General features: G+C 44.4%; 1 protein-coding gene across 4 annotated transcripts in view; it reads left to right on the top strand.

The window, feature by feature from the left end:
- LOC104043065 (S-adenosyl-L-methionine-dependent tRNA 4-demethylwyosine synthase TYW1-like) overlaps positions 1-20,991 on the top strand; it is a 110,315-nt gene that overhangs the window by 16,993 nt on the left and 72,331 nt on the right. For all 4 annotated transcript variants that reach the window (XM_064468144.1, XM_064468146.1, XM_064468147.1 and 1 more), the window contains exons 8-10: positions 3,480-3,606; positions 15,923-15,975; positions 18,647-18,765. In XM_064468144.1, the coding sequence (XP_064324214.1) occupies positions 3,480-3,606; positions 15,923-15,975; positions 18,647-18,765 (299 nt within the window). The remainder of the gene's footprint in view (positions 1-3,479; positions 3,607-15,922; positions 15,976-18,646; positions 18,766-20,991) is intronic.

The following is a 20,991-nucleotide window of genomic DNA, read 5'->3' as shown; positions in this document are numbered from 1 at the left end:
ACTGGGAGGTTAAATAGGAAAGAAGTTCAGTCAAAATTGGGATATTATGGGTGTCATTTTCCTTTCAGGAGTAAAAACTTCTTGGGGAGCATGTTTGGTTTTTTTTCAGCTGTGACACATCAATAAATAGAGCCATGAGGCTAAAAATACTTAATTCAAGTAGCTTGAGGAATACTTTTTTGTGTGGAAGCTACGCTGAACTTGTCTCTCTTCTTTTTTTCTTTTTTTTTCCTCCTTCTTCTTTTCTTTTTTTCTTGCCCCCACAATCTTAGCTTGAAAAGCATCTTGGCATCCTGGAGACAGTGCTTTGGAGAGGAGGAGAAACGGCAGTAGCGTGCCCTGTTGGACACTCTGACTGTATCTGAACATGGCTGTGGATGAATTTTGTAGGCATGTTTGTAGGAAATAATTTTAAACACTTGAACTGTGACTTGTCAATGGGGCAGCAACACCTCTGCCTTGGCAGGGGATGCTGAGGCTCTTGCACATGTCTGTTGGACGCCCTCTGCTCTTGACCCATTGAAAATGGGCTTCCCCTACCTGCCCATAAAGTATGTGCTGCTGGTGTCTGTTGTTCTGCCTGTATGGCAATGAAAGGGAAGAGATTTTGGTTTTGCCTTCACCTGTAGAGGAGGTGATCCGAAATCCTTACACATGGGGTTCAATCTGCTTCAATGGCAGTAGCAAAAAGCAAAACAAAACAAGCAACACAAAAACCAAAAGAAACCACAGCCCAACCAAAACCAAACCTCCAGCAGGCTGCTGCAAGAGCTGTGCTGAGCCTTGCAGTCCCAAGAAATTGGAGTGTATTCCTAGGTTTTCTCATCTCTGACTTCCCTTGTCTGTGAACACGAACCAGAGGATGACTCTTCAGTTTTTCGGCAGTGAAGTATTTCAAGGGCATGAAAAGCTGGCTCTTGTCACTACTTGCTTGATTTGTTATGGAAAGATAGTAATTTGTCTCAGATTTACTACAGGGCTTTCTGCTAAATCGCCAGAACTGGAGAATTCTGCTCTGTGCAAAGTTAACTTTGTTCTCTTCACTCGAACTCTAAATAATACATATGAAGGGTTTGTTAAGCAAATAAGTAAAAACTCCCAGGGCTGTGAATTCCATCTCCCACGAGAAATGTCTGACCAATGACTTGCCAAACTGAACAAGTCGGGTATTGCAGTTCAGAAACAAACAAATGATTATTTTGTTTACAGGCTTTCACATCAGGATGGGGAGGGGGGAATATTATCAATACGATGAGGGGAAGAATGATTATTGAAATAAATGTGTTTCTGCCCTGCCAGGAAGGCAATTTTATTTGTTGTTCTTACATTTAGGTGCTCTTCACAGATATTGCAGTAACAGGCACAACACGCAGGTAGAAATGTGCACACCCTTTAAATGCAGCAGGACTTTTTCTGTGTCTGAAGGCTGTCTTGGACGGGATGCCTCATTTGTACTCAAGCCAATCACTGCATTTTTAGTATTATGATGTGTTCCGTAATGCAGATTTAGTTCTAACGGGAGAATTAACCTGGCACGAAATTGTAGAGCAGATAGGTCAGAATGTGTCCACTTGTAAATCCTGTTAGCTTTAAATAGCTAACAAATCTGTACCAAGACAGCACCTTTCTTTAAGTGGATGGCTGGGTCTAGTTCTGGGTTAAATGAGAGCTTGTGGGAGGAGAAGCTTTTTATTTAAGACTTAATAGTTAAAAAATGAAGATTTTTATCTCCTTTTATCTCCTTCCTTCCTTATGCGTGAGGCTTTTTCAGTAATGGCAATATTTTACTGTTGAAGCACCTTGCTGAGAAATGAAGATCAAGTCTCAAGAAATGAGTTTTTAAACCCAACAAATGAGAGGTACTTTAGAGATAGCCTTTCAGGGAAGCTTTGAAGTGTTATAGAAACCAATGAAATCCTGCCTAAAAGCTCGGCAAACTGAGTGAAAGGAAGTAGAAGATGGAAACAGCTTTCTCCTTCAGTAAGGACCACATTGTGTTACTGGTCATTAGAAAATACCTTCCTGCACAACCTCCCTGAAACCGTGAGCAAAGCTTTGTTGAAAAGGAGTAGGAAAGCTAATAACCCCTGTCCCTAAACGTTTTACTTTCCTATTCCCTTCTCAAGTGCTTATTAAGAACTGTTCTTGAACCTCTGAGCCTCTGTGTGTGGGGGTTTGGGGTTTTTGTTGGTTTTGGTTTTTTGTTTGTTTTGGGTTTGGGTTTTTTGTTTTCTTCTGGGCACCTTTATTTTCTGAAATCTTGCTCAGGTACAAAAGAAATCTGTGCGTCTACAAATAGCTAGATTACTTTCCCTGTTTGTGAAGAACACGGTTTGGCAAGTCAAGACCACTGGTTTCCTTAGTGATGCTGACAGTTGGTGGATAGACTCAAGCTGGAAGCATTTGTATGAACTTCTTGATGTCTTTGGCACAAAAGAGGCTTGGATGTGAAATAGCCTTGGTTTTGTGAAGACAAAATGTCCTCTGTTTTTGTTTGTTGTTTATCCATAACTCCTTTAATATTTCAAAAGAGCCATAAAGGACTGACAGATTACAAGTTGCATGAAATATCAAAGTAATTATTTACACTTTCATGCTGCTTTGTGTAGACATGAAACAATAAATACCCATAAAGTCTCAGAAGTGACACTTACACAGCGGGGGATTCACAGTTTCTTATGTCCTTGCTTCTCTTGTGTTTGCTTCTCCTGCTTGTAACTTTATGCTAGTGAGTGATATTCCTGCATTTGGCTTTAAGTAAGCTCCAAGAGCTTAACTGCATGGATGAAGCAGTGTCTGCTGGAAGCCCGACTTAGGTGGGATGCTGCAGCTCGTGTGTCTGGAGCTGACTGCAGGGCAGGGGGAAACAGCCTTTTCTTGCAGGGCCTTTGGTGACCACTGAATTTTGGTGGTGCCCATGACTGCCGCCTTGAGTGGCTTGTGCAGAGCACAGCTTCTGCTTTGTAAATTCCTGGGCTCTAACTCACTGTAGCGATGTGGCTTTCTTCCCTGACCTGCCCCAAATAATTGAGACCATAGCTGCTTGTCACTGGGCAGTTGCGTGTTGGGCACAAAATGGTTTGTTCTCTCCGGTTTTGGGTTCTGTGGAGAGATGAGATTATTGTGCAATCCTGAAACACTTGGGTTTAAATCCTGGAGTCCCTCTCATTCTCAAATAAGATTCAAATACCTTGTTTTTTCAAAATGTCCTAGAGAATTTTACTGCTGTGTTAATAGAACAAATCTTGAGTGTGGTGTGGGTTTTTGTGTTGTTTTTTCTTTTTAATTTACTGTCCTAAATTACTGAAGGGTCCGTGTCGTACAAGAAGAGGGATAGGATGTAGGATTACAGGAATGCAAGAATTAGTTTGTGGATACTCCTGTCAGTTTTAAGTTTAGCAGGTCTGTGCCTGAACTGTGCCAGTGTTGAAAATGTGATGCTTGAATCTAAATGGTTGTAATTCCCTGTCTTTAAACAGAGAGAACGTGAGCTCGAGGAAGGAGGTGTTGGAACAAGCTGGACTCAAGAGAACACTGGGAGGAAGGAGGAGGGTGAAAAGAGAGAGATGATTACCCCAGCTCTGAGAGAAGCGCTCACAAAACAAGGTGAGGTTCTGTGAAGACCAGATGGTAGACCACACTTTGAAGCCTTAGTGATACAATTTTAACAGAGCAAGTGAAGGATGGTGGTTTTTATGTTAAAGATGCTGCTCTGGGCCCACAGTCATGGTAGGCTTTAACCAGAGGCAGGACAGAGATTAGGCAGGGGCTGTTTGTACTTCATTATTGCAGGGGAATAAGCTAAAGCTAGGTAATGCGTCTCAGCGTGATGCATGGTATAACGTGCAGAGAGTGTACCAGAGTTCACAGGGTTTAATGTATCTGCTAAGGCAGCTTGAGAGAGGAGATGATAGTCCCACATGCCTCTGGCTCCTGGAGTGTTAAGTTTCTCAAAGAATATTTAAAGAATAGCTTTGCATCTCTTTTGCGTCTTAGTCCCTTGCTTTTATTTTGGTTTCAAATTCTGATTTTGTTACTGAAATTTTATTTCCAGAAAAGGAAGTATTTCAAAGTAACTCTAAAAATCACTAGATTTTTAGATCAGTAGATCTCCTATAGAGAAGAGTTTTGATGAACTTAATGCCTGTTTATAAAACAAAGGGCAAGCATGAGAAAAGCCAGACTGACAACGCTGCAGTTCAGAAGCCTCAGTTCTGAGTGGCAGAGCCAGGAGAAGGGTGATGTGAGCTCCCCTACGCTGCTCACTTGGAGACTAAAGGGAGTTTAGTCTAATTTGTTTTATCTCTTAGGATGAGAGAGAGCGTGCTCAGTTTTCGTGCCTGCTAAGTTGGTGGTGTCTTTCCTGATGCTTCTGAAAAGGCACTGCTGGTAATTGCAGTGGAGGCACCTCGCTACAGAGCTGGCGCTGAAGTTCTAACCATGTTCTGTGTGAGTCCAGCAGCTGTGGGATCTCAAGGCTTTTGCTCCCCAGGATCTCAGCTGTTCTTCGGCCCAAACTTTTGTAGGTGACTGGTGTTGCATTCTGCCCATCAAGTGTCTGACGTGTTTGGTTGCTGGGTTTTTTCATTAACCGTAGCACAGCTATAAAACAGAGAGCCATTCTTTAAGTTTCTAGTCTGAAGGAATAAAGCAAAGGCTTAGTAAGGAGTGGCAGTGACTTTGCCTCCTCTTTGTGTTCACAGTGGTGCCGCTGCTGGCTGGGACCAGCAGAGGGATTGTAGGAGGCTGGTAAATACATCTTCTCAGCTTCAATTCTGAAGGCTGTAATGTGGTGGCAGTTACACTGCAGCATGCTGCAGGGCAGCTGGATCACTGTTACAGCCTTTTATTTTTATTTATTCATTTATTTAGTTAGTTCTGTCTGTGTTTGATCTAGAGGTCTAGTTGTTCTGTCTGCCTGCAAGGATGTCTGGAGGACAGGCGGATTTGGCTAGCGGGGCTGGGGGAGTGGGCTGCTGGAGACACGGCTGTCTAGAAATGGGCAGTGGGGAGGTGAGCATGCTTGTCTGCTGCAAGTTCCCTCTTCTGAGAGGTGAAAGGGGCTTCTGACTTCATGGAAGGGTGCACCAAGTCCTCCTGACATCTCAGGTTTTGCTTTGGGACACAGGAACCCTGGAAGGGCTGTGGAGACTGCCTGTAGTACTGACTTCTGAGAGGGGAGCAGTGGGTGGTTTTCAGCACACTGCCCTGGCTTTTTTGTGGTGCAGGGATCTATGTTGTTCCCTGGTAGTTGCAGGAGTGTTTCATACTCGCTCACTTTCAGATTCAGTCTGTGTTGGTTCAGGGAATGAATGAAACAGTGCCTTTCTAATGGCGTATAAAAGGTGGTCATCTGAAAAACGAAAACAGTGCTGGAGGGAAGGACACCTTCCTACCATAATTTTTTTGACACAAAGGCAAGTTCCTCAGAGAACTCAGATTAACTTGTGATGTTCCAGAGACAGGAATTCATTATCCAGGCGAGCAGGTATATATTTCTCCCTTCCTTCGACGTTCGGGGTAGTGCCAGCATTGGATCAACTAGTAGAATCTACTTGCTTAAATCTGCAGTTTCAAAGACTTAAGACTGTCGAGTCTGTATCCTTACAGTTACAACTGCCTCCCACTGGCACAGCCTGCCCCTCCTTTCCTCTGCTACTCATATAATTCTTTAATGGTTGCTAAACAGTGAAGAAGAGAAGCTGCCTGCCTTTTTTCACAAGTAATATAACATTTTTTTCTACAAATAACACACCAAGACAGGCTTATGTGGCTATAAAAATAAAACTAGTCCCTCCTTCCCTCAGCACCATTCTCCCCCAAAAAACAAGTGTAATGGAGTCAAAAGATAACCTAATTTATTTAGCAACAACTGGTTGCTTTGGGTGTAGGTTCAGTGTCTCTTCAAGATTATCCCTGAGGGCATAATAAGCCAAAGAGAAGGAGAAACCAGTACTAGTGATTCAGGAGAAAGCTGTTCTTTTTAAATTGTAGTTGCATAACTGAAGTTTGCCTTTGAGCAGCATCTCTTCAGACCAGCGTAATGCTTGCTTTTTTAATTCTGATTCACCTTCAGACAAACTTACCTTCTTGTAGGCAAACTGAATATTGCTTAAACAATGGTTTTATTTTAGCACTGGCATTGAATTTTAGCTAAATATAGCCTTGCCTATTGGGCTGTATAGGTGTTAGCTCTTGCAGCTGCCTGGCTGCAAATACCTTTATAAAAGATGCTCTGTAATAGTTGCTTTTTAAAGTTGCAGTCGATCTTGTGTTTTGAGGAAATGCTGATTCCCTTTCCATCAGTGTTCAGGCTTACATAAAAAACAAATACAGCACAAACTATTTAGTGCCTCCAAGTAACAAATATAGCTGGGGGGAGAGAGAGGCTGACAGTTGAAGTACTTGGCTCTGTGTCACATCTGCAGTGGTACCATTTTGCTGTGTTAATGCTTCAGTAATTTCATCTGTTTAGGTAGAAGTCATGAAATAAACTTGAAAATAGAAGCAAACTTTTCATATTGATGTTTCCTGCGGCAATTAGTAGGTACAGCCTGAAGTTCTCATTTGCTTTCTGCAGTTGCCTGTGGATTCTTGAAACAGTCCCTGCTGGGCTGGATATATATTTTTTTTTTCCTTGCTCGGTCTAGGTACCATGAAAATTTTGTACATGGTGAAGTTCCAGAGCTCCTGATCATCAGGACCTTCACTGATATTTTTCAGGAAGTTCATTTGAATCCTTTAGCTTTAGAGCGAGTCTCAAGCTGCTGGTTTAATAGGAAAGGTGATGTAAAAAAAAACCTAGTGTGAATCCACAGAGGTTCCTTCAGTGTCCCCTGTATCAGCTGTGCTTATTTTATGGGTACAGAAATATTGACTTACCTTTTACATTTTCCTGCTGCTATAAAGTCAGTACGGCAATAGTGTGGAGGCCTGGGCTCTGCTCAGATTGCTAACCATCGTTAGTCCTCACCGCTCTGATTTGCCAAATGTTGTCTTGATAGTGATGGGTCACACTGAAAGCCAAACAAATTGCCATGCCGAATGCGAGAGCCAAGGCTGGCAGTTGGGGGAACCATGGTTTTACTGCGGCTGACTTCCCGAATATTTGGAGGTCAAACATGATGTCTCACAGTGACAGCCAGTTTCATCATCCCGATCACATTACAGTGGTATTTAGCAGTGCTTCAGGTCTCCTTTGACCCTCAAAACCCTGAAGAGCTGATGATTTGCTTAGGAGATTGCAAGGACCTGGATTTCTTAAGTTGCTCATAGCGTGTATCTCTGACACGCTCTTTGCTTTGCTCTTTTCTGCGGTAGCACTACTAGATGCAACTGTGCGTTTTGCGGTAGGCAACACAATGGATTAATGATACCCAAAGACTGACCCCACTGACATTGTATAAATCATTCTGCCACGTCTCTATTAGCACAGGTACAGTTTTGCTGTGGGCCAGCTGGATTGTTCTGTCTTTACTGGTCAAGTGAACCTACAATTTAGCACCAGGGTGTCCAGGATACTTCTGTTTCACTTGTGCCCAAAGGCAAGTGGTATTAGGAGACAGCTTGTATCTGAAATAGTATGGGCTGCTTCAGTAACCACTTGTTTTTGTGCTCTAACTCCATGGTTGATATAAAGATATACTTTGATCTATGTTTTTCAGTGTGCATGGGCAATCAAGAGGCTGACTTCAGAAAAATATTGAAGACTGGGCTTTTCAAGTGCTTACCAAGCTTGCTTGAGATTACAGTTTTAAAAGTACTGGGTGGCTTTTTCTGTCTACTCTTGGACTGAGGTTTCTGGTGCCTGCAGCTTTGAGCTCTTCGGACCACCTTGGCTCGCTGTAACGAGCTTTTCCAGTGTCCAGAGTTTGGAGATTGGTGCTGCTGTACAGATACTTTTGCAGGCTGTGCATGAAAATGTTTGCATGCATCTTTGGGATTCGGTGTCCTTTATGTATAGCTGTTAAACTCCAGGTGGCACTAGCAGCTCACGGCTGGGTCAGGGATTAGTAACACTGGTGCAGTCCCTAAAATGTACCGCAGAATTCAAATATTGGCCATGGGAAGATTAAAAATTAGTTTGCAAAATAGAAAATTATTCTTAGTAAGCAGAGTAAATACAATGACTGAAACCAGGCAAATTTAAAGCCTACTAAACTTTCTTGAAGTTCTTTAGAAAATGTCTCTGTAAACAAACAGCAAATGCACAGTTAAAGGGGAAGAATTCTGAAAGCAGAAGATGCTGAAGTCCCACAGTGTGGAAGCTGCCAAGACCTGCTGGTGAGCTGAGTGCAATACTAATTTGCTGGCGCAGATGTAGCAGCTTATCAGGAGCAGAATAGATGCTGAAGGCTGGGTTTTGTGTGCCTGATTCTTCCCTTCTGTAGTTACTGGAGCTGCTGGAGTTACTTCATGTATAATAGATGAAAATAAGCATAAATGCATTTATATTAGAAGTACTTTTTTTTAGGTAGGAAGGGTTTTGGAGAGTATTGGTCTTTGAAACTAAGTCTCTTAAGCTTGAACAAAATACAAGGTATATTCAAGCAAGGATAAAATTTGCTGTGCTTTCTTCATAACATGGCACTCTCCCCAAGCAACGGGGCAGCTTATACGAATGGAAATGAGAAGACAGAAATGTGCCTGGAATAACTGAAAAAAGGGAGACCAAACAAAGCAGGAAAAAAATGATCTTGTCTGTAGCAACTTGTAGTTCTGTCTCTTACTCTTTTTATCTATTAGCTCTGGGTACCTGTGGAAGAGAGTTGTGCAGGCTGGCTGCCTTCTTCCACTAGAAGCTTTTCAGCCCGAGTTGGCACTGAGGTGCAGTTCTTAAAGATGTTAAGTTCCTGCAGATTTCTTGAGAATATTCCTGTGCATAAAGAAGAGAGACTGAAGCTCTTCCTCCTCACTTAATGATGTCACCTCTGAGTTATGACCCATCCTGTTTGGCCAGCTGGTCCCTCTCAGCTGGCAAGGATGAGATTCAAGGCTAGGCACGCCTTTTCTGTCTCCTGCCCAGCCATCAGACCAGCCAAAATAGGTAGGTACGAGGCAAGGGGAGCTGAGGAGGTAGGTACGAGGCAAGGGGAGCTGAGGAGGTAGGTACGAGGCAAGGGGAGCTGAGGAGGTAGGTACGAGGCAAGGGGAGCTGAGGAGGTAGGTACGAGGCAAGGGGAGCTGAGGAGGTAGGTACGAGGCAAGGGGAGCTGAGGAGGTAGGTACGAGGCAAGGGGAGCTGAGGAGGTAGGTACGAGGCAAGGGGAGCTGAGGAGGTAGGTACGAGGCAAGGGGAGCTGAGGAGGTAGGTACGAGGCAAGGGGAGCTGAGGAGGTAGGTACGAGGCAAGGGGAGCTGAGGAGGTAGGTACGAGGCAAGGGGAGCTGAGGAGGTAGGTACGAGGCAAGGGGAGCTGAGGAGGTAGGTACGAGGCAAGGGGAGCTGAGGAGGTAGGTACGAGGCAAGGGGAGCTGAGGAGGTAGGTACGAGGCAAGGGGAGCTGAGGAGGTAGGTACGAGGCAAGGCTACAGAAGGCGCTCGAGGGACCCAAAGGTCCTCTACGGGAGCGTAGGTGAGTGTGAGGGGAAAGCCTATGGTCCCGACAATGGAGCTGTTGCTTTGGCCCTAGCAGGGGAGCTGAGGAGGCCGTGAGGGCATGTGTTCATAGGAAGCTGGTTCTTCTGAGGGACAGCCTGTTCAGGAGTCCCACCATGCCTTTTTTTTTTTTTTTTCCCCTGCTTGCTTTACAGCCCAAATGTGAACTGCATGTGCTTTCCTCCTCAGAGGAGCTTCTGTCTTCCCAACCTCCCAGACAGAGGTGTAGGGATCCTTCTGCTATTCAGAACATTTGAGGGACTCGTGTCTTGCAGGTCTTTGTCTTGGATGCAGTGCCTGAGAGCAGTCAGAAGGTGACTTCTGGAGATGGCTGGTTACTTCTGTTTTCTTAGGGTGGCTCTGGTGGATGGTGAGGGACGTTTGCTTGCCGAGCCCCAGAGATCCCTTCCTGGGAGTAGGGGAGCAGCTGTTCTCTTGGGATGGCAAAGCTAATGTGGAAGTTAATGAAACTACTTGGGCTGAGGACTGGACATCTTTCCTCCATGTTGCCTTGGGTGAGAGGAGGTCTCAAGAACTTGCAGCTGATTTGGGGGATGGATTAAAATGGGATGGGCTGCCAAGTTGTTGATGCCTGTGGCCTCACTTCTGTAAGATATGATTTGCTGTGATTGCCACTAGTGGAGGTCACTGACCTGATGCGCTCATGGCAAACATTTTGCAACAGCTCAGCAAATGGTCTGGTTTACCACGTTACTTTTTGATGAAAGTGCCAGCTACAGAAGGCTTTTCTTGTTTTTGTTCAGTACTGGTTGATGTCAGTGAAAATATCAGTGGTCTCTGTGCTGTTTTTGTAAAAAGCATAGTTTGACAAGAAATTACGCATTTAAATATTGGAGGTTTTATATTCCTACTGCCCAGGCATTTCTGTGCTGCAAAGGAAAAGGTGCTCTTGGATTGAAATGGACATCTGGGTTAAAGTGAAAATCCAGATTTTAAGAATTTTTTAGCTCTCTTATGATCAGCTGTGTTGGGGCTGGAATTTGTTATAGCTACTGGCATTCCCATCCATCCAACTTTGCCAGTCTCATCTTCTTGATACTAGGTTAGGATGGGTTTGCCTGCTGAAGCAGCTGTATTTCTTTCACTAACCTTAGTAGGCTTTTACTATGTACTAAAAATATTCAGGATGTTCTTCCTGTACGATGGGAAGGGTCTGAAGCAGCATTTCAGCAGCTCCACTGAAAGACCAAACTTCTCATCCATTTTGGAACGACAGTATTTTTGCATACAAGGTGCAGTCCTGTAATCCTTTCTTGTGTCCTCACTCCTGCTTTGAGTTCGTGGAAGCAAGTCCTTCCACAAATCCCAAGCTGTTTGTACTTTTTAAGAGCACTTTCTTCCTTTTCAAAATGAGAGAAAACCTAAAGAGTACATCTTGATGGATTTGGCAAGAGTTTCTTGAAGATTGAGCAATGCTAGGAATGAAACTGGAGGTTTCTCCTGTTGTGCTTGGGCAATCTGAAAAATTCCACTGCACAGATTCCGCTTCTTTCTATTTTGGTGTAAAATACTGATGTAATTTGAACAGGTTCCTCTCACCAACGGCATTTCTTGTTGGTGTTTTTAATTTTTTGTGGGAGGTTGGTTGTTTGGTGTTTTCCTCTTATTATTTTCTAGCTTTAGTCAGACATTGTCTTTTGGGCAGTGACTCAAGTGCAGCAATTGTGTTACAAATTTCAAATGGTCCTTAAAGTGGTGGTGATGCGTTACTGCTGTGTCGCTGACCTTCAGCTCCGGCCCTTTTAAACTGCACGCTTGCAAAATGGCAGGAAATGGGAAACTCCTTTCCCCCGTAAACATGCATCTAGTGTGAAGGTCCCTTTCTGCACTGAGTTTCAGCTTTAACAGAAAATCATTGCTTTGAACCGGGGGGGGTTTATTTATGGAGATTTCTTGATAGAACCACACTGATTTGCCAGCTCTATATTGCTCTTCTGAGAAGAAAAGCCTTCTGAAAAGTCATTTGAGTTTGTGAAGCACATGTGACATCAGCTTGGCTTTTCCAAGCTTACGGTGGCTGCACTCTTAGAGGGGGGTGGCGAAGTCTTTTCCTTGTACCTTTTGGGGATTTTTCAACCACTGATCTACTTCATTCTTCCATAGTTAAATCTTTTGCTCTGTGTTTTCAGTGTCTTCCGTTGAAGCAAGCTTTTGGTGGTGCAGAGATTTGTACTGGAAGGTGCCTTTGGGTTTTCGCTGGACATTTTGCTGTATTGGGATAGTCAGCAATCTTCGGAAGCTGTTCGGCATGGCTGTCTTACAGATGCATTTTTAAATTTTTTTTTTAAGACTGCAGATACTGTGATACTGCTTCTGAGATGGACACATGTACTTGTAGAAATTTGGTTTATCTGTTCTGCTTTCAAAACTAAAATAACATAATTGCTCACATGCACATAATTCATCCATGTTCAGGAGCTTAGAAGGGTTTGTTATGTGTAGAGCACTGGGAAACTAGCAAAACCACAACTAGAATACCTCGGTGTCTTGGAATGTGACACGGGTATAGAGATAGCGGTGTCCTGTCTCGGTGGCTGAGAGCTCAGCAGGGTCCCTTGATGAATTCTCTGAGTTTCAGAGAATGGACTTTTAAAACTACTGTTTACACAACAGAGTTGAAATGCTGCAGTGTAGTTTTAAACGGTTTGCCCCAGACAATGGAGCGGTCACCATCTGCCATGCTCTTTGGTGAAAAGTCTGTCTGTGGTCTACTAAACTCCCGTTGGATTGTCAGGGTGAGCAATCACCAAATGTTTATCAGCTTAGTGTTATTGCCTGATAATACTCATTTCACCCAAAAGCTTGTTTAAATGCTTAATTCATGTCACCTTACAGTTAAAAATGACAATATCAGTGAAGTTTGGCAGGCTTCTAGGTCATTCAAAATTTATCTAGAGCAGGATCAACTAACAGAGACTTCTGATTAGACGTTCTTGGGCCTTTAGTCAGGAGTTAGGCTGATTACTTTGAGCCTGCTAATTATTTAAGGAATCCTTTGAATATTAGGCTATAGAAATAATAAATGTATTTTTTGTTAAGCCTTAGTATCTCCAGATACTAGGGACTGTGAGCTCAGTTCCATCAAGACAACACTCCGTATTGTTTGGAAGGTGGTGTATCCAAATATTCAGAGTTATTGCTCACAGGTAATATATCTTAAGAGCAAAGAAGTGAATGTGTTCAGTGAGTCCTGGCGTACATAGGTGCGGATTTCTGGGCCATTAGTAAGATTTGATTCAGCCATCTTTTGCCTTGGCAGAGCCACAGTGAAGTTGTGGCAAAGACGATGGGAGACTTGAGCTAGTCTGAGCTTTCAGAAGGGTGGTTCAGCAGAAGCTGCAGTGTGGAAATGGAACGGAGAAGACCCTCAGACTTGTTCTTGAACATATTTCCTCCCATGTTTGGTTTAAAACTCAGTGCTCGGTTCTTGCTTAACCCTTTGTACTTTTTTTTTTAGCCCAAATGGGTTTGCTACCTGTGTTACTAGCCAGCAGTAGAGCAAGCACTTGAAGAAACAGGTTTACAGAGGTGGGAGGAGTAGGGTAGCTCACCTAGAGTAGACGTGTAACAAGTGTTCAGCCTTGATCACTGATATTTTATCTGATTTCTGAGTCTGAAAAAGCATGGCACAGCCAGTGTTCACTGTGGTGGCTTAGCAGGGTAACCGCACTTTCTACCCGAGTTACCTACACGGTGAAGGCCTGAGTTTAGCAGCTTTGTACAGTGCTTTTAAGATGTTCTGCAAGTATATGCTGTTTCTTCCTGTAACCGTAGCTGTGACTCCTGGCAGCAGCAAACAAGATGAGTAAACCCCTTCTCATCATTAAAGCTGGCTGAAGTTTGTAAGACTCTGTTTTGATGTTGAATGTGTACAATTTTCTTGGCCTTTATAGGAAGCTGTGGGCGCTCCACATGGTGGAAGTTGATTTAAGTAACTTAAGAGAAAATGCTGCAGCTTTAGGCTCCAGAGCTTGGCACCTTGCACAGTTTAGCTGCTTCCTCTCTTCTCTCAAACAACTCAGTAGCAGATCTGGGCAAGCATGTCCTATTTCCAATTTAATTTTAATCTAAAACCCATTTTAAAGCAACCATATTACTTCTGCTGACAAGTGATCTGTGAGAGAATAATCATATGTGAATGCTGTTGCTGGATTCTGAAAAATTGAGGAAAAATGGCTAGGGCTGTGCTGGCTGAGATGAGCAAAGGGTCTGGCTTGAACAGCCGTATTAGAGGGAGAAGGAATGTATCGCCCTTTTCCACGCTTGTCAAGAAATGCCGTAAGGACCTGAATTCTAGCAGCACATGGAGGTCTTGGTTGAGACTAGACCTGGCTGGACAAGCCCATTTGCAAAGAAATGCAGAAGAAATAGGCAGGACAGACCCGGCGGGGAGGAGATGATGTGATGCAGCCAAATGCAGTTGTGTGTACTTGGCCATGCCTCTGACAAGGGTCAGTCAGAACTTACCACAAGGTCTTCTGGGTCTCATCCAGTCCTAGATAAAGGTGTTCCCAATATTGCATGTGGTTTTGGAGACTATCAGTTCCATGTCAGAAGTGCTGATCAGGCTTACACTGATGCCTTTCTCCGGGAAAGGATTGGATGATGTGAAATACCAAGGCTTTTTGGCTTTCAGCAGTTTGTTCTTCCTTGCTATATTGGCTTATCCATGAAAATGCATGTGAGGCTTGGAGTTATTAATTTAGGCAGGAAAAGGTTGAAATATTGTCTGTTCCTACTGAGCTGGAGGGGGAGAGGGAGGTCAGGACGTGGGAGTGGCCTGACACTGAAGTCACCAAAGCCTCACCTAATCTGGCAGTTGGCCCCTTTGCCATCTAACGGGGGTCCCTACTGCTTGCTTCTGCTAGCCGCCTCCCGTCTGCTGGCCCAAGCACTTGTACAGTCTCCCGGAGAGTCGCCCAGGGTGCAGATCAGGCTAAAATCGCTTTTGCGCAAACCCCCCAGCAAGGTTAGAGCCAGCGCGAGGAGGCAGGACAAACATCAGGTCAAGAAGAAAGAGGAGACTGGGCAGGTGTCTGCCAGATTTAAGTGGCAGAGTGACTAGAGCAGTGTGTTCTAGCTGCTGTATGATTCCTTGTTAGCCACGTGTCTTCATGTGGCTTGGTTTTTATAGTTTGATGTTGTGGCGTCTTCTGTCACTGTAGTTCCCGGCTGGCTCGGTGTCCCTGGGGTGGGGGGGACTTTGGGGTGCACTGGCACTGTCCTGGGATCTTGCTGTGCAAGAGACACATGGTGACAAATGAGCAGGGCAGGGTTATTGTGCCACCTTTCATTGTAGGAGGTGGAGGCCGGTTCTGCTGAACAAAAGGCTTTTTTTTTTTTTTCCTCTGTTAAATTCTTGCTGATTGGCAGGAAGGGGACTAGATACCTAAAATTTATTTCCCTTGAAAGTGTTAATACAACATCAGGCTAAAGCAGCTGGTTGAAAAGTGCTGGGTTTAGGGACAACCAGGCCATTGACATATAAACGCTACTGTAGGACACAGCGAGGCTTCTCAAATCCCTCTTATTTTTATGCTGATTTTGAAGTGACTTTTAATCCTTCAGACATATTAGTCTCTAAGCACTTTTTTCAAAGGAGAAAATAACCCAACTCAAGCAGTTTGGGTAATAATAGTACTTAGTGCTTAATGAACGTTGTGGAATTAATCCTACTGGACCAATAAATTTAAATGAAATTGTGTTGATCTTGGCAGGGGAACAAGGAAGTTATGTGAAATCAGCTTTCCTCTGGAGCGACTCCCTCACTGTGGCTGCACCATGGCCCATGGGGCTGGAGCTGGTGAAATTGGTGACCCTGTGAAGTTTGGGTTCAGCTGGGCCCTGCATTTCAGTTCTCTTCCTCCACTCTCACAACTGCACTGCAAATGTGATGTTCTCCAGGCTTGGTCAGCCCTGCTGAGGAGCCGTGGGAATGTGTCTCCTTGGTCCCAGGGAAGAATCGGTCCTGGGGTGACCGCGCAGGGCCAGGGAGATGCATCCCCTGTGGATTCAAACAAGGCTGAGGAATGTAAATAAATCTGCCATTAAAATATATGGTTTCAAGTTGGCTGAAGTCCCTTGGGTGGCGGTGGCCTTTGCTCTGATGTGCAGGCCCCTAGAATCAAATGGAGGGTGCTGCAGGTAGGCACTGAGGTCTTGCTGGTAGTGTCACCTTTGGCCAACAGGGAAAATCAACATTGAGACAGTGATGCTTAATAAACTTGTGTACACCGATTTATTTTTTGTGTGTATTGATTATTGTAAATTAAAATTGATGGTTTGATTTATTTCTTGTTTTCAGGTTATAAGCTGATTGGAAGCCATTCTGGGGTGAAGCTCTGCCGATGGACGAAGGTATGCTCTCTTTTCTTTTCTCATTTTATAAATTAAAAAAAGCTAGAGGATTATTCAGGTGTTACAACTTCCAGGTGAAATATCCTTTTAAAAGGTGATAATACTTGCACAAAACCAATTTCATGTTCCAAGCTGTAGTTTTGTGTTTCAAGCTATTAAAATACCGCTGCAAAGGGTGAGAACGCGACCATGGCAAAGAGCTGGGAACAAAATTTTCTGTTGTTTTTCCTGTTATTCTGCTGTCTGCTAAAATACCTCCTGCCTACTAAAATATATGGCAGGAGCAGAACACCGCAGAGAAAATTGGGAAGGTTACGTCACCAGCGTGAGGTCTTCTGGAACAAAGATAACACAGTCCGTCATTACACTCGAACGGGCACCCGAGGGCATTTGAAGCTCTTGTTCTGTGACTGGTACATCTGGTTTGTGGCAGTGCTCCTCCACTGGTTTTCAGCATTTGTTGAGTAAGATTTAGATGGCGAGGGAACTGTCACTTGTTAATGCTAGGACTTTTTAAAAATTACTCTGTGGGAGTGTGTGTGTACGTATATAGCCGTGTATAGTACGTCTGTGCGTGTATGTACGTGCATACATGAAAATGTCATCCTCCAAGCCCTGCAGCTGTATATTGTAGACTACATAAGCCAGTAGCTTTTCAGGTAGTTTGCACACATTAAAATGTTGCCAGCAGAAGCACAGAGCCGGGTGGAACAAACTTCAGCCACCTTGGTGTGTTTATTGTTTCCGCTGTCCTTTGCAGGTCCCCAGGAAGCTCACGGGTTGAAAGCTGGTCTGTAACGTTATACATCTGGGGAGTAACATTGATAGAACATCCTAAACCCTTCAGTATTTGTGGGAGAATAAACGATGGGAGTCATCACCTCATTAAAATGCCAGCACATCTCTAATTCTTGCACTGTGGCAGCGATCAGTTTCTTGGACTCTCAGCTCTCTTTCGCTGCATGATTAACTTTGTTTATTTTTGAAAAGAGCTGTTTGAATGGCAATCACCAAAGTGGGTGGCTGCAGCGAGGTTTTCATATTGAAATGCCTGGTGTCAATGAACTGCCTCATCAAAAGACTTGTTCTGGTGAACAGTTTAAAGAGCCCACTGCTGTATTGTCGTGAATATTTGTGAGATGTACTGATCCCACTGATGCTTCTGCTGTTTACTCGTACAAATATTTCTCTCTTCTATCATTTTTAACATCAGAGAAGGCCATGAAAAGTTTAAAGAAAAACTTGCCAAATTTCTTCAATGCTGTGACTGAGAGAGGAAACCAGAGAACCTATTTTTATTAAAGAATCAGAATTTAATGCAGTACTGTAAAGCCATTTCGCAAAATAAATAGCAGCTCTGTGTGCTTAGATAGGACCATACTATTTTTAGCTTAAGCAGGAATTGAACATAAAGTGTTCTAATAAACTGAGCTGAAATTGGTTACAAGCAGAAGCTTTGACTCAGATTCACACCAATATGTGAATATCTTCAGGAGGCTTGTTTGAGATTTGTATCAGCAGAAAGCAGGAGCAGGGCTAGAAGGATTAGTATTAAGTAGAGTTTCATAGCAATTGCTCAGATTGGAATGATTGTGTTTTGCCATAGTCTGGAAAAGAGCACAAAACCTGCAAATTTGAGGAAGAGTCTGTCGATTTGCCTGTCTTATGAAATCCAAAAGATAGCTTGCTGTCCTAGAACTTGTGAATCTCCTGAAACCTGTTTTCTGAGGGTTGGTAGAATAAACAGTATTTTCCATTTTGTTTAATCCCCCAATCTCATAACAAGGCTGTGCATATGTTAGGGATTACCTGTATATTCTTTCCCTGCTGCTCGGTGGAGACTTTCTCTTGGATCACCAGGACTCTTCAGCTAGAGCAAGGTAGATTAAAAGTTACTATGTCATATTTCAAATTTTCCCTTGAGTGTAGTAAAGATTCTTTCTCGCTTATTATTATTTAACTGACATAATGAAAGACAGTCTTTGCTCCAAGCAACTTGCATGCTAAATAGGAGATATCTCCTGGCGGGAAGGCTGCTGCGGTTCTCTTGTGAAGGGAAGCGCGGCGTCCTGCTGGAGCCGCTGGCTGGTGTGAGTGGGGGTTTATAAGGTCAGCGTGTTTATTTAATTTAGCGCTAGAAGAAATACTCTACTAGACAAATGAAAAAACTTGAGTGTTCAGTAGCGCAGCCTTGAAATTGATCCTTGTTACTCTTTAGTGGGCTTTTACAATAATATTTCTTGCAGCTTAAGTGGCTTCGCCTGCTTTCTTTTGTTGGCTGGTGCATGTAAAAGCTTCAGTAAAGCACATTGTTATGCTGTGGTGTCGCAAGTAAGAAGTTATGGATTATGTTGAAGTTTCTGTCCTCTGAAACAGTTGCAAATTTGACATCATAAATGCCTTGTTTCTGTAAGGATGCAGATAAACAATCAGACTGTATACTAATCTGTGAGCTGTGAATTTCTTTCTGCGTCTGTCATTATTCAGACTTGCTCCACAGCTGTGACCTTGCTCCAATGTCTGCCACAGGTGACTTTGAACAGCGAAGTTACTAGGGACTGGAAACTGCAGATATGCCTGGGAGCAGATTTCAATCCTTTGCACTCAGTTTGTTTACAGATGGTGCATTTTAACTTTTTTGGTATTTGTGTGTGTCTTTCTCTGCTGTTAGTCAATGCTTCGAGGCAGAGGAGGCTGCTACAAACACACGTTTTACGGAATTGAGAGCCACCGCTGCATGGAGGCCACGCCGAGCCTGGCTTGTGCAAACAAATGCGTCTTTTGCTGGAGGTAAAACACTGATGCAGTTCTACTTCGGGATGGGGAGCTCTGTTCCATTCTGTCCCTCTCCTGTTCCTCACACCTAAAGCAGCCTGCGTTGCTTGTGTGGCCTTTTCACTTGGGAGCTGGGGAGGAAGGGTTTAGAAGGAAGCAGTGTGGCTCCCCCTTCCTACCCTTCTCCTGCCCTTCTGAGAGCTGCGGGGCCCGTGGGTCAGGGATGGTAGGGGGTGAGCTGGGTGGGTGGGCTCAGCACCTCAGAGGCTGAAGAGGATCCAAGGGCTCCCTAGTGCTGCCTCCCCTAGAACTGTCACCTGTGCAGCCAGGCTGTGGGCTCCAACAAGTTCAGTCTGGCTGGGGACCCATGGGAGGAGGAATCAGGGAGGCTGGAGACAGACACCTCTCCATCAGCCACCCTGCAATTCCCACTGCCCCTGCTCTGAGCGCTTCCCAGAGGCTTGGCTCCCTCTGGAGATCACTGTCTGAGGCTCCCCATGGCTCCGGTGCTCTGGAGAACGTGGGCTGGCTTGTCTTGTGCAGAGCCACCAAGGTGTTAAGCACTGGGGTATCTTTGTTCTGAAATTGGACCGTTTTTCTTATTTAAAGCACCTTCACCCCCACCAATTCAGCTGCATTCGTAATGAGTGAGAAGTGGTGACCTGGTAACTCTTGCCTTCCCGAAACAGTAGCTAATAAATGACTTTCCATTTTAGTCAGTAAAGTGACCCCTTTTCTCAGAGGAATTACTTTGTTGTTAATTCTCTAAAGGAAATGAGCTTTGCCTGGATCTGAACCATGAGCTGCTCTAGCAGCGCTTACTCACCGAAATGCCTGGATTTCCGAGGGAGGTTTTTTGCGAGGCTGGGGGTGTGCAGGATGGGATTGGGGAGAGAGAGACTGAGAGGTTCAGCAGAAATAAAAGCAGTGACGTGAAAGCGTACTGAGTGGGAGGACATGGAGGTTATTCTTTGAGCTCTTTTGTCTTCTACCTTGCTAGTTAATTCAGACCATGGGGGCTGTGCTTCCTTTGGTGTTTATGCCTGCCCCAGGGGGCTGGCTGCCAATAACACCCATTCCATCCCTAAGCCTGGGTGTCCGACATCCCAATACTTCCATGCACAACCAGCCAAATTCCTCTGAGTACCATTTTCTTGTCTTTCATAGTCTTAAAGTTATAATAATGTGACTCTTTCCTGAGAACGTTTAAATGACAGCATCAGTGCAAAAGGAGCGCTCTAATTTTGAAGGCACTTGGAAGCTGTCTCCCATGTTAGTGTTAAGTATAAGCGTTAGACAGTGGTCATTTGGGGTTCTATACCAAAATGTTAATTGGTACTCTTGGTGGGCTTTCATCATGATGTCCTGGCTTGAAAGGACACAGCAAACGGCTTGTTTAATGTACAAGTTCTGCTGCTTTCCTTCAGAGCAATTTGATGTCTGGGAAGAAAAATGTACTGCTCATTCCTCTTTTTTTCCAATGTATCAGCTAGCAATCACAGAATCCCGGGTTGGAAGGGACCTCAGGGATTATCTAGCCCAACCTTTCTGGGAAGAGCCCAGCCTAGACAAGACGGCCCAGCACCCTGCCCAGACGACTCTTGAAGGTGTCCAACGTGGCCGAGTCAGCCCCTTCCCTGGGGAGATTATTCCAACGGTGACTGTCCTCACTGTGAAAAACTTCCCTCTGGTGTCCAGTCGGAATCTCCCCAAGAGCAACTTGTGTCCATCCCCCTTGTCCTCTCCTTGTAAAAAGCGAGTCTCCACCTTCTGTGTAGCCACCCCTTAAGTCCTGGTACGTGGTGATGAGATCCCCTCTGAGCCTCCTTTTCTCGAGGCTGACCAAACCCAGCTCTCCCAGCCCATCCTCATATGGCAGCTTCCCAGTCCTCTGGTCATCCTGGTGGCCCTTCTCTGGACCCCTTCCAGCCTGGCCACATCCTTTTTGTACAGCGGGGACCAGAACTGCACACAGCGCTCCAGGTGTGGCCTGACGATGGTGCATTTAATTCTGCAGTGGTGACTGTACTGGTAGGAAGATTGCCATGCATGTTATCTCTCTGTCCCTATACAGAAGGTACATAAACACCAAATAGAAAGCAATAACATCACCAGAATGAGGCATTTTGTTCCTGGTATTGCACTGCAGACCATTTCATACTGTTCCCCTTCAAAATGACCCAACTCTGATATTTCTTAGCAGCAGCCTGTGTCTGGAGTATGGGACTGAACTGGGGAAGT

Source organism: Phalacrocorax carbo, chromosome 17 (genome assembly GCF_963921805.1).
Source record: "Phalacrocorax carbo chromosome 17, bPhaCar2.1, whole genome shotgun sequence".
In the NCBI taxonomy this organism is placed as follows: domain Eukaryota; kingdom Metazoa; phylum Chordata; class Aves; order Suliformes; family Phalacrocoracidae; genus Phalacrocorax; species Phalacrocorax carbo.
This window is presented reverse-complemented; position numbering and strand designations above follow the sequence as displayed.